The 12,907-nt window shown below is 43.2% G+C and overlaps 1 protein-coding gene across 1 annotated transcript in view; it reads left to right on the forward strand.

Annotated features, from left to right (window-relative positions):
• The first annotated feature begins 811 nt into the window (after positions 1 to 811).
• The window catches only part of C9 (complement C9), a 54,280-nt gene continuing 42,184 nt past the window's right edge, over positions 812 to 12,907 (forward strand). Inside the window, exons 1-3 of the mRNA XM_037529370.2 lie at positions 812 to 877; positions 12,167 to 12,275; positions 12,659 to 12,809. Of these exons, the coding sequence (XP_037385267.2) occupies positions 834 to 877; positions 12,167 to 12,275; positions 12,659 to 12,809 (304 nt within the window). The 5' untranslated portion in view covers positions 812 to 833. The remainder of the gene's footprint in view (positions 878 to 12,166; positions 12,276 to 12,658; positions 12,810 to 12,907) is intronic.

Raw genomic sequence — 12,907 nt, forward strand, 5'->3', positions numbered from 1 at the left:
AGCTGAGAGAAGGCTGGAGAGGCCAGAGTGAAGACCTGCTGGGGGCTGGGAGGCCTGCCAGCTTCCTGGCCCCCCAGCACTCCTGCCTGCCATATGCCTGGTGAACCCCAATGAAACACCTGCAAAAACCCACTAAGGACTCTGACTCCTTTATCCGGTCTGCATGGGATCAGAAAACCTGCACTGTGTCCATTCTTGGATTTTACAGGAGTTTACCCAGATTCCTTAAAATGATCCGCTATGTCTACAAAGGCAAGCAGGTTTGTAAATGCATTTTGCTCTCTATCTAGCCCACGTGGACACCCACCCCCCCCAAACGCCAGCTCACTCTGCGGTGGGACCGTGTCTCTGCGCCTCTTTTCCCCATCAGTGCAGCCCCTCTACCCACGGTGCCTTTATGACAGTATGAGAATCACGCACGGACCTCGGCCTCCAAAATTACATCTCCCTTATTCTTCCTTCCAGTCTCCCAAAATGAGCAGCATTCTGTGGGTGTCGAGGGGCGGGAGGGAAAACGCGTGTGCGTGTGTGTGCGCGTGTGTGTGTGTGTGTGTGAACACAACGCTGCTGCGAGTCTATTCGAGTTCAGCGCCCGCAGACTCCTTGTCCGCCCGTCCTTGTCAACATGGGCAAAGAGTGGAACGGGAATTACGAAATAACTCTCCTTTGATTGGAAGGCCATGAAGCCCAAATTCACAAAAAGTCTGCTCAAAAGCAAATAACCGTGTCCTGGTCCTCTGGCCCTTTGAAAATAACTGCTTCCCCAACCTGCAGCCACGCACCTGCAGCTGCCTGCTCAGAGCAACATGTATGCTCGCGGGAGCTTTGCCTTCATGATATTCGCTTTAAAAGTAAGCTTTCTGTTGGCGGAACCCAGGTGAGTTACTTTTATGTTTGTCTCTGGAACATCACGGTGCTGTTTGATATGCTAAGTTCTGCTCCTTAGCCCCAAAACAGGGGATGACAGCGAGACAATGGTAACCCACATGGCGGTAATAGCCTGTAGGGTAGGTAAATGATAGCAGGCTTTTCTGCCCTCCTGCCATTAGGACTGATGAGGGATCTGTGGTCCTGAATGCATGCCTGATGGCGGGCACCTGGAGTAGGGTGTGGGCATAGGTAGATGGGATTCACCTGGGCTAGGAGTGGGCGTATAAAGGCGGTGTCATGGGGATGCCAGGAAGAGCAGAGAGCAGAAGCAGAACCGAGAGCAGCAAGGAACAAGGCCACCAGAGAACGCTGGAGAGCCCAGGTAGAGCCAAGACTTGCTGGGGGCTGGGAGGCCTGCCAGCCTGCCACACCACCGCCACCCCCACCCCTCCCCCAACCTCCCAGTCTGCTGTGTACCTGGTAAGTCCCAATAAAAGCCTGAAAAGCCACTGAGGGCTCTAGGACTCTCTCCACCCTTCTGCTTGGGTCATAGAGATCCTGCTCCGTGCCCTCCCAACACTACATAGCCCCAGAATTAAAGCTTTGAAAAAGAGTCCAAAAAAATGGCAAAAGACACATAAGGTGTGTCTTTGAGTCTTCTGAAGAAACTTGTTGTTCTTTCCAGGGATTTCTTTTGAAGTCATTCAAATGTTAAGGCTGAGATAGTTTTCATAAGTGTTGGAATTATGAAATCAAGGTGGTTTTCACCAGAGCTTGATAAACCTGGATTACCATACTTACCATCTAAGAGGTTGAAAATTAAGGATATTAACCTTTCCCTCACTCTACTTTAATGTCCAGCACTCTTAACTTTTTGATACATCTATTTTTTGCCCCCCTACCAGCAAAGATGGATCATTTTCCTTCTCCTTGGTATTCCCAGTTGTGTTCAGAGGCGCCCATTTTGTCCATTCAGGTATCGCCACGTCCAGCAAAGACAACTTCCCTCCTTTTCCAAGATTTGCTTTCTCTCCTTTTGCTGGAAACACAAGCCTATGGCAAGCCCAACCAGAAAATAAATCAAGCAGACCACATGCACTTACTGGACAACGCCACCATCTGGAATTGCTGGAGAACACACAGGCCTGTGTGGTCACCCATAGCATGAGCCTATCTGTGCTGGTGTGAAATATTCAGGCTCTGACCCTTTGGCTGGGAAGATGTATCTGCCAAAAATCTGTCCCTCTTTCAGACACCCTTGACCTGCTTCCACTTTCCCTTGGGTCATTGGTTTAACCAAAATCTGTCTTGGTCTCTGATGTCCACCTTTACCTGGAGTGGAGGCTGCCTTTCCTCCAGGCCCACTTTACTCACAAGTCTGTATGGGGCAGGAGGCAGGTTTATAGAGGTTCCAGACAGACTAGCCCAGGCCCTGGGTCAAGTTCTCCACCAGTTTCCTTCTTCCCATTGTACCCTCTTCTGATCATTTAAGAAGCCTTGTTCCCCTTCAGAAAATATTTCACTGGGCATTGGTACAAAGGGAATTTGGGGAAACAAAAGTAGCTTAGTCCTCTTGCACTTGCCCTGACCCTATCTTGAGTTAAAAAATAATTTAAACGACCCCACATTCCTGGATTGTGACCCTGCTGATCAAAAATGAGAGGCTTTGAGGAGGTCTTCACGGCTTTCAAGCTAGTTCCCCCTAGGTCCTGGCCACACTCACCTGCATCAGAGAGAACAGAAAATTCCCTCACTTCCTGGCCAGCTCCAAGCAGCTGCCTGCCAAGTAGGATTGGGCTTCGCTTGTCCCTCCCTGCATGCCCTGGCCAGTGTTTTAGGTTGCCCTGCTCTGGACACACTGCGCTCCGTCCTTTGTTACAGAGTTGAGGTCAAAACAGAGTGTTCAGATCTGACATCAAGGGAGACACATAGTTTAGCCAAAGATCTGAAAATGATTTTTTAAAATACCAATTTTTTTAAGGATGGCATATGTGTTTGTGGGTAAGCATTGCGTTTGATTTCTTATATTTGTGTTTAAATACCATTTTTATTGATTTGCCATTAGTTTACAGCATTCTACAAGTTTCTAGAGTGCAACTTGACACCTCTATATGTGCAAATGCAACTGCACCCTCCCACTTAAGCTCCAGTGCCATTCACTCTATCAAGTTGCTCCCGGTTGTACCCTATTCCCCCCAACCCCCTCCTCTTTTCCTGCTAGTAACCACCATATTTTTCTGAGCCTAGGAGTTATTTTTGTTGTTTGTTTGTTTTTATTTATTTGGTTTTTTCTTTGTATCCACATATGCACAAAACCATCCCTTATTTGTCCTTCACTTTCTGACCTACTTCACTTAGCATAATCACCTCAGGTTCATCCATGTTATCTAAAAAAGACAAGTTTTCATCATTTTTTTTTAAGATTTTATTCATTTATTCATCAAGCACCGGGTACAGTCAGAAGTGCATGAGGGTGAGAGAATTCACCAGAGCCTGAGCGGGGAACAGAACAGGCAGACTGAAGGGCGCGGCAGGAGATGTCTGTCACGCCATGTGGAACCCTCGCGGGCGGCCGGTGATCGAACCAGCGCTGCAGAGGCTGCAGATCTGACTGCAGATCGCAGACCAGCGCTCAACCGCTGCGCCACCAGGGGAGGCCCAGTTTTCATCATTTTTCATAGCAGAGTAGTAACATTTAAGCATACTGGCGCTTTCCTCTGGAACATGCCAAACTCGGTGACGGTGCCATTACTTACTAACCAACCACGTAATCTGAGCAAGTCACTCAAGCTCCCTGCACCTGGCCCCTCATCTGTAAGATGGCAATTGCCTTCATTTCCTAGTACCATTAATTGGTTGGCTTCAGCAACCGAAATCCACTTATTTTTCCTTCATTTACAATACTCCTTTTTCAGAGTCACACAGTGTCTCTCAGAATTCATTCAGGGGCTTAATATCACCTCCTGGCCTGATCATTTTTTACTTGGTAAGAATCTACCCCAAACCACTTCCAGTGGTTTAAAACAATATGAATCATTTCTTTGACTCATGAAACCAGAGGTTGGCAGGGCTCAGCTGAGTGCTTGTTATGGATCCCCCCCACGGATGTAGTCAGACTGGGGTCATCGGGTGACTTCCTGATGTGTCTGGCCCTTGGGCTGGGAAGACCCAAACAACTGGAGGACTGCAACTGTTCATTCTCCTTAGGAGCACCCCTCCCTCTCCTTCCCCCTGTGCCTCTCCCTGGCCCCCTCCCTCCCCCTCCTCCCCATGTGGTGGACTCATCTTCACACACATGGTCAAAGGTTCACAGAGCAAGTGTCTTTAGCTAAACCAGCAGAACTTACATTGAACACATGTTGAAAGCACCACACCACCTTGGAAAGGCTTCGTCACGATCACCATCCTGTATAAAAATCCTCCGCCCTCCCTATGCCTAACCTTATGCCCCTCTGTATTGTGTCATCCTGCTTTATTTTTCTTTACCACTTGTGCATATTAGTTGATCCTGCAAGCTATATTGTCTGGTGTGCTTGTTTAGTGTATCTCATCCCTAGCATGAGGTTCTATGATATGGCTATTGTCTCATGGCCTTAGCTCTAGAATTACTCTTGACACAGGGTTCGCCTCCATAAAGGTTGTTGAATGTTGGTTCATTGGGAGCTCATGAGAGAAGCTCTTCACTAAGATTGGAACAATCAGAAAAGGTCCTAAAAAAAAATTAGAGTGTGAGACATTGCTGTTATCTTTTTATCTTGATGAATTGTGTAAACTAAGCAAGTTGGCAGATGCATGGGTTAAGAATGCTGTCATAATTAGCTTATATTTCTCCACTCAAAGGAGCCATGTTGTCTTATTTATTGACAAAAAAGATTCCTTTCTTTGGCAGTTGTTTTCCTGCCTCAGTCCACCACATGTGTCCTGCAGTGTGAGCAGCTCCTGAGGTTTCTTCTTCTAAAGCTAGAAACTTCTCTCCATGGCAGAATGATGAGGCTGAGCACACATCAGTGACACAGCAGTTAGACCTCCTGCCATGCTGATGTACTGCACTTTGATGTAGGCTGTTACTTTCAAGCTGAGATTGAAACACTTGGAGACAGGCTTTACTTGATAAACATATTTTCTCTGAGAATCTAGACATGCTTTGCAAATACTTTTCCACTCAGCCTAATAGCTCAGCAGGTGAAAGGCAGAGGTGAGTGTTGCACACACAAGTTCTTAGCTTCAAAAAACTGCCCAGTTAGTCAAAAGGGCTGGGGTGGAGGTACTCTCAAAAGGAGCTACCTCCTTTCTTAATATTTATGTAGCATGTTCATTTCAATAAAACATTCCTATTGCATAATCTGTTCTTTCCTCTTATATATTCCCATGGGTCCTGCCTTTTTTCCACCTTCAAGAATCAAGATACCTAGGGCCTCCCCGGTGGCGCAGCGGTTGAGCGCTGGCTTGCGAAGCTGCCCGCAGCCTCTGTGGCGCCGGTTCGATCCCCGGCTGCTCCCCGGCCACCGGAGGAGGGTCCCACATGGCGCGCAGACCTCTCCTGCCGCCCGCTGCTCCCCTCAGCAGTGTGCTTCGGTCCTTCTGCCTGCTCTGCTCCCCGCTCTGGCTCTGGTGAATTCTCTCACCCTCCCGCGCTTCTGACTGTACCCAGTGCATGTATAAATGAAAAAACAAAACAAAATAAAAGAAAGAAAAAAACATGCCTCTATAAAAAAAAAAAAAAAAAAAAAAAAAAAAAAAAAAAGAATCAAGATACCTAGTGCAACAAAGGCAAAACAGGATTTAGCAAAATTTTCAGTTTGCTTTTGCCCAATTTGACACCGTTTAGGTACCTAAAATAAATCTAGGGAAGAATCACATTGTCCAATGGAGATGTTTTACCTGGAGCTGCTAATCAAAAAAAAAATAAAGTCACCTTTGTTAAAGTATTGTATCTCAAAATGGCTAAAAATCATGGGACTATTACAACCAATCACTGAATAAGCTATGGCCTTTTAGATTACTTCAAAGAGGATTTGAGTGGAGGTGGGGGAGTAACAGTGTGGCAAACAGGGCAAAATTGCAATGAACTAGGAGTGGAGAGGTGCAAATTCTAAATCCACTAACTGTCTAACTTTGGGTAAGTAGTATTGTCTGTTTTTACTTTCCTATTTATAAGAAAGAACTAGTAATACCTACAAAATTTATCTCTCAGTGGTGGAATAAAGTTTTAATGGGAAAACAGGCTTTGAAAATTGTCTAGTAAAACTAGTAGTCAATTGTAGGGAATTGCTTGATCAACAAACATTTATTGAATGTTATAGGCTAAATTATACCCTCTCCCCCAATTTGTATGTTGAAATCCTAATATCCAGTATCTCAGAGTGTAACTTTGTTTAGAGATAAGATCTTTAAAGAGTTTAATCAAGTTAAAATTAAGCATTCTTCTACTAAGTGTAAATTTGAACACAAACATGCACAGAGGAAAGACCGTATGAAGACTGTCCTCGACATGCCAAGGAGAGAGGCCCCAGGAGAAACAATCCCACTCACACCTTAAGCTCTAATTTTCAGCCTTCAAGACAGCGAGAAAATAAATTTCAATTTCTTTTTTTAAAAAATATTTATACATACAAGAACTGGGGTACAGGCCAGAGGCATGGGGGGTGAGAGGCCTCACCAGAGAGAGAGAGTGGGGAACAGAACAGGCAGACTGACTGAAATACACTGCTGAGGGTAACAGTGGGCGAGACATGAGAGGTCTGCCTCACCATGTGGGTTTCTCCCTGGCTGGTCAGGGATCGAACCCGTGCTGCAGAGGCTGCGGATTGCTTCATAGTGCAGTGTTTAACACCTCGCGCCACCAGGGAGGCACAATTTCAATTTCTTAAGCCATCCAGTTCATGGTACATTGTTATGGTTGCCCTGGAACATTAATAAATACACTGAGCTTGATAGCTTGATAGCTTCAAGCTTGATAGCTCCCAGGTCTAGGGAGGGGCATGTGGAGACATTCCTATGGGCCCAGGCTGGGTTCTTCAGGGGATGAGTTTAAATAATGGTCTAGGAAAACAGAGATCGGGTGCTCTGTGCAAGTCCAAAGTGTGAACCAAACCTATAAAAAAAAAGGAAAAGAAAAGGAGTTAAGTTATAAGAAGTTAAGGAGGAGAATAAATGTGCCCATAGTTAATGTGGGGGCTCTCTTACTCATGCAAAGAATATGAAAGAACCATCTACAGGACTGCTTATATTATTGGAACAGGATCAAGGTCATTCATGTGTGTACAGATAAACAGTCCTTATTAGTCCTTTCATCACCGGCTGCTGTATTTTATTTTGCTGTTTTGCACATTATTATATCCCCCATGCTTTAGCAAACCAGAAATTATTAATAAATATTTGATGATGAATAAATGTGTGAACAAATTGATTAAAATAAAATATATTATTGCCAAAGTCATTATCACATTGGGACGAACAAGATGCTCTAAGAATATCTACATAGAAAAGTAAATTACATGGGGCAATTAAAAAGTGTTCTCGGGGGGAAAAATATGTACAAGAGGATATCAATATGGTGAATAGGATTTAAAGACCTAACAGATAGGGAGAAATCACTATCTAAGAAATTACAAGTAAATGTGGCTGAAGCTTAAGTGGCGTAAAGTGAAATTGAAGATTTAAGAAGGAAACAGGCCAAGCAAAGCTCTCTAGACCTTGTGTCTTAGTTTCCTATGACAGCTGTAACAAATTACCATAATTAGTGACTAGAAGCGAGACAAATTTATTATCTTACATTTCTATAGGTCAGAAGTCTGAAGTGGGTCTCACTGGGGAAATTGAGGCGCCAGCAAGGCTCTGCTCCTCTCTGGAGGCTCTAGGGGAGCATCCATTTCCTTTTTTCTTCCAGCTTCTAGAAGCCGCCTGCATTCCTTGGCTCACAGCTTCCTTCCTTCTACAGAGCCAACAACAGTGGGCGGACTCATTATTAATGTTTTAATGGTTTCAATTTCTCCTGCCTCTTCAAGTTTTACATATCTCTGAACCACTCTTCTGTTTTTTAAGAGTTCATGTGATTGGAATGGGCCCACCAGTTAAAGCAAAATAATCTTCTCTTAGTCATATCTGCAGTCCCTTTTACAATGTAAACTAACATCATCACAGATTTGGGGCAATAGATATGTCCATTTTGGTGGGGTGGAGCGGGGGGGGGGGGAGTGGCCGTTATTCGGCCTACCATACCATGTTAGAAGAATTGGGCTTCATCTTAAGGGCAATGGGAAGTTACTGAAAAGTTTTTTTTTTCTCTTTTTTTTTTTTAGTATTTTTATTTTTATTTTTTTTAAATAATAGATTTTATTTTTTATATTCTCCATACAATTGCAACCCCCCATTTTTACCCCAATCCCTCCCCTCCCACCCCCACCCCCCAAAAAGTGTCTCTGGTTCATAGTTTTTTGTTGATTTTGATTTTCACTTTCTTATAGTTATTCATTTTCCTGGTCCTTTATTTAAGTTTTCTAGATTCCTGCTATGAGTGAGACCATCCGGTATTTTTCTTTTTCTTTCTGCCTTATTTCACTGAGCATGATCCCTTCCAGCGCCATCCATGTTGCTGCAAATTGAATGTGTTTATCTTTTTTGAATGCTGAGTAATATTCCATGGTATATATGTACCACATCTTCTTGATCCAGTCATCTATTTTTGGACATTTGGGCTGTTTCCAAAGCTTAGCTATTGTAAACAGTGCTGCTGTAAACATAGGGGTGCAGGTGCTCTTTGGAATTGATGTTTCTGTGTCTTTTGGGTAAATACCTAGGAGTGGAATTGCTGGATCATATGGAAGCTCTATGTTTAGTAGGTCCAGAAATCTCCACACAGCTCTCCATAGTGGTTGGACCAGTTTGCACTCCCACCAGCAGTGCAGGAGAGTTCCTTTTTCTCCACAACCTCGCCAACATTTGTTGTTGCTAGTTTTTTTAATATGTGCCATTCTCACTGGTGTAAGATGGTATCTCATGGTAGTTTTGATTTGCATTTCCCTGATGACAAGTGATGTTGAACATTTTTTCATATGCCTATTGGCCATTTGCATTTCCTCTTCAGAGAAGTTTCTTTTTAGCTCTTCTGCCCATTTTTTGACTGGATTATTTTCTTTGTTGTTGTTGAGTCTCATCAGCTCTTTGCAGATTTTTGTGATCAGTCCTTTATCATTAGTGTTGTGTGCAAAAATGTTCTCCCAGTTGGTGGGGTTTCTCTTTGTTTTTGTTATTGTCTCTTTTGCTGTGCAGAAGCTCTTTAATTTGATGTAGTCCCAGCTGTTGATCTTTGCCTTCACTATCACTGCTTTGGGTGATGTGTCTGTAAAGATGTCTTTGATGTGAATATCACGTAGTGTTTCGCCTATATTTCCTTCTATGTATTTTATGGTTTCAGGACTTATGTCCAGTTCTTTAATCCATTTTGAGTTGATTTTTGTGTATGGTGTGAGGTAGTGGTCAAGCTTCATTCTTTTGCATGTAGCGACCCAGTTTTCCCAGCACCATTTACTGAACAAACTTTCTTTAGGGAATGGTATGATCAAATTTGCACTTTCAAAAAATGTCTTTGGATGATTTGTTTAAAACTGGATTAGAAAGAAATGACTGTTATTTAGGAAAAATACAAGGATAGTATAGACCACGGAAATGTCTGGAAAAGATGACGGATGGGTGGATTTGAAAGTCATTTGGAAAACTGTAAACAACAGGTTTTGGTGGCTGATAAAATATGGGGGATTCAGGAAAAGACAAGTATCATCTAGGTCTCTGGCTAGGGTGACTACATAAATAGAGGTATCATTTACAAGAGGAACAGCATTGAGAAAAAAGGAAAAATATAAAATTTTTGTGATACACAGAGTTCAAAGGACAGTGAAACATCCAAGAATAATTGTCTGATCAGGAGTTATATCTAATGGTTGAACATTTAGAAGAAATGAATGGACTGCAAATATATCCCAGTCATTCTCCTGAAGCCCAAAAGCCTAGAGTAGGTGTAGAGGGGAGAGGGAACTCCAAGGACAGGATCTTAAGGAAATATAGGATTTCAGAGACTAACAGAGGAGGTGAAGGCACAGAAGGGCAGGAAAACTGACAGAGGAGAAAGAAGAAATGAAAGAAGTCTAATGTCCAGCAGTCCAAGTGAGCAGCGTGGTCAACTGCATTGACCACTATGAGGTCACTCAGAAAGGCCTGAAAGGAATCAAGTGAGCCACACAGCAGTCATCACTGACTGTGGCAAAGCAGTGCCATTGGCATAGGGGGATTGGGCAGGGAATGGAAGGACAAGAGACCAGAGTGCAAACTGCTTTTCCAGAGAGCAAACTTGGCTAAGAAGATGAGAGAATTCAGAGAGTGGCTAAGGGGCATGTAAGACTGAAGAGACGAGGTTTATTCTGGGATGGGAAAAAGCAGAAGCATACTACCATTCCTCTAAGATGTGTGTGTATGCATGTGCATGTGTCTGTGTGTGTGTATTGGGGTACAGAGGGTAGATCGGGAAATGCCACCATGGGGTATACCCCAGGAGGGAAATGTCCATCTCAGTCTTCCTGGGATAGCTTTGGGGCTTTTACTTTTTCTTCTACATGCTTTTCTTGCTGCCCCCAGCCTCTTCTGATCCACTTCCGAATAGCTCCACATTGAAAGAGAATTTCCTCTTTTTCTTGGAAACAACCCTATTTCTTGTGTCTTCCTGGTTACTGATGGTTTCTCTTTAGGGAAAAATTCTTCTTGGGGAGACCTCCACAGCCAACTGTCTCTTCAGCATCGCTACTAATTGCTCTTTCTTGGAAAAGGTTTTCTCTTTCTTGAGTTTGGCAGAAGCAGATGGTTCTTCCAGTCCATTTTCCTGAGGAATTCCCAGGGGGTTTTAGTTTTTCTTCTTTTTGGCTCTTTCACATGTCTCCTGTCAATGCTTTTGGGGTACTGCTGCTGCTTTTTAGAGATACAAAAAGTCTCTCTAGTCTCATAAGAAGACAGTTGCTCATGAACTTGTTCTCAAAGTTTCTCCCCAAATACACTTGTGTGTACCTTAGAGAAACACTCAATTCATGATGCAATACAGCATTTGTTTGCCAGGTATTGGGGAGTATGACCTTTGTTCTTGGCAGCTGTTGAACCAATGAAGGTGGGGTGGAAAGTGAGTCCATATTTTGGGGTCTTGTCTTCAGGACTCTAGAAATTTGGTCTCCATGCTTGACTCCAGGAATCACTCAAGAAGTGTGATTTTGAAGGACAGAAAGGACATGGGGAATTGACTGGAAGGGGTGTAGAGTGTTTTACTTGTTCATTCATATGCTTGTTTATGCTTAAATGTCAACAACTTGAACCTATTATTTCACAAATGGAAAGGAGCTGGTAAGATGCAGAGTTTAATATAGAGGAGACATTCAAGCGATCAGTATCTCAAAGAAGAACTAGGATTTAAAGCTTTTGGGAAGTCATAGACCTTTCTTAGCCAACTCTCCAGAGTAAGAGGCTACACTATAAGAAGAATAGGTGTCAGTTCATGGAAGTGTGATGGGAAGTTTATAGGATTCTTATTTGGTGACTTATGTTTTTTAGTTCTTTTCTGTCACTGAATGACGTTATAATCCAAGTTCATGTTGCAACTGGAAGAGGTCCAGATGGTGTACCCAGAGAGAAGGAAAAGTGCAAAGCCAGAAAATTACTGCAGAACTTTGGGTCTGGGATGGGAGGGAAAGCTATTGGTGCCAAAACTGATCATATCAACTCTCAGAAAAAATGAGAGCTATGTCCTGAAGTGGAGTGTGAAGTGGTAAGACTTTGACCTTAGGACGTATGGAATCCAATGGTGGGAAAACTTGATTGATGGGATGCCTGCTGTTAGAAGGCTTGATTGACTGGCTTAATTAAATTTGCAAGAGAACAATGCAAGACATTGTTCCTCGGGCAGTGAGGGGGGATCACAGTGTGAAGCAAGGTTTATAACTTTAATGATTTCATCAACTACTGAGAAACATAAGAATAATCAATGTAAAACACCAAGCAGGAAAATTGACAAGTTTTCCTCATCACCATTATTATTGTTGTTAGGTTGAAAATTAAATTACAATGCAGTATAAGAATTAAACCAAAGGATGAGTTGAAAAGTCCAAAAGGTTGTGATTAAAGTGTTAAGAGATATGGTAAAGATAAATACATGATTGGAAGGAGGAAAAACAGTAAGTTAAACTGGTTTGTGAAAATGTCTTATAAACATACATAGATACACATAATGGTCATTATACGTTGACATGTTCCTTGATTTTAGTTACTCCACAGAGACACAAGGAAAGAGTGGTACTCCTCCATTGCCCATAGACTGCAGGATGAGCCCCTGGAGCGAATGGTCAAAATGTGATCCTTGCCTCAAACAAATGGTAAGCATTCATTGTCAATGATATCCCCGAGTGGAAACTGTATTGCCAGCATCTCTAGGAAAATGACTATCAGGCAGGAAGCCCCACAGTTGAGCTCCAAATCAAGAATGACAGATAATTGCCTAAATGGATGGTGCAAAGCTGCTGGGAAACCTGACGGCTGCATGGCATACTAAATGAGAGGCAGGGGGTGCTATTCTGTGCACCAGACTGCAAACCCTAGAACGTGAGGAGTTTCTGGAGGTGCCATTGTTCACTGCTTTTACAGTTTCCATCCTTTGACTCACCTGGGTTTGGAGGGCTACAATGATGTGGATGCAGTTTTAGGTCATCATTACTTTTTGGCACTGAAAATTCTAGTGTTTCCAGCTGGTTTTGTTCAGTTTCGTTCTAGGAGCGTTGAGGTCTTTGGACAATTTAATGGGCAAAGATGCATGGATGCTGTGGGGGACAGACGGTCGTGCGTGCCCACTGATGTCTGTGAAGATGCTGAGGATGAGGATGACTGTGGAAATGACTTTAAATGTGAAACAGGTAATCTTTGCACTCCCATTGTTTCTGTGTGCACTCGTGAGTAAGAAGCAAGAAAGCTGATTCAAGACAGTTAGAAAGGGACATTAATCTACTTGCAC

Source organism: Talpa occidentalis, unplaced genomic scaffold (genome assembly GCF_014898055.3).
Source record: "Talpa occidentalis isolate TD23 unplaced genomic scaffold, MPIMG_talOcc4v2.1 talOcc4.6, whole genome shotgun sequence".
NCBI lineage: Eukaryota > Metazoa > Chordata > Mammalia > Eulipotyphla > Talpidae > Talpa > Talpa occidentalis.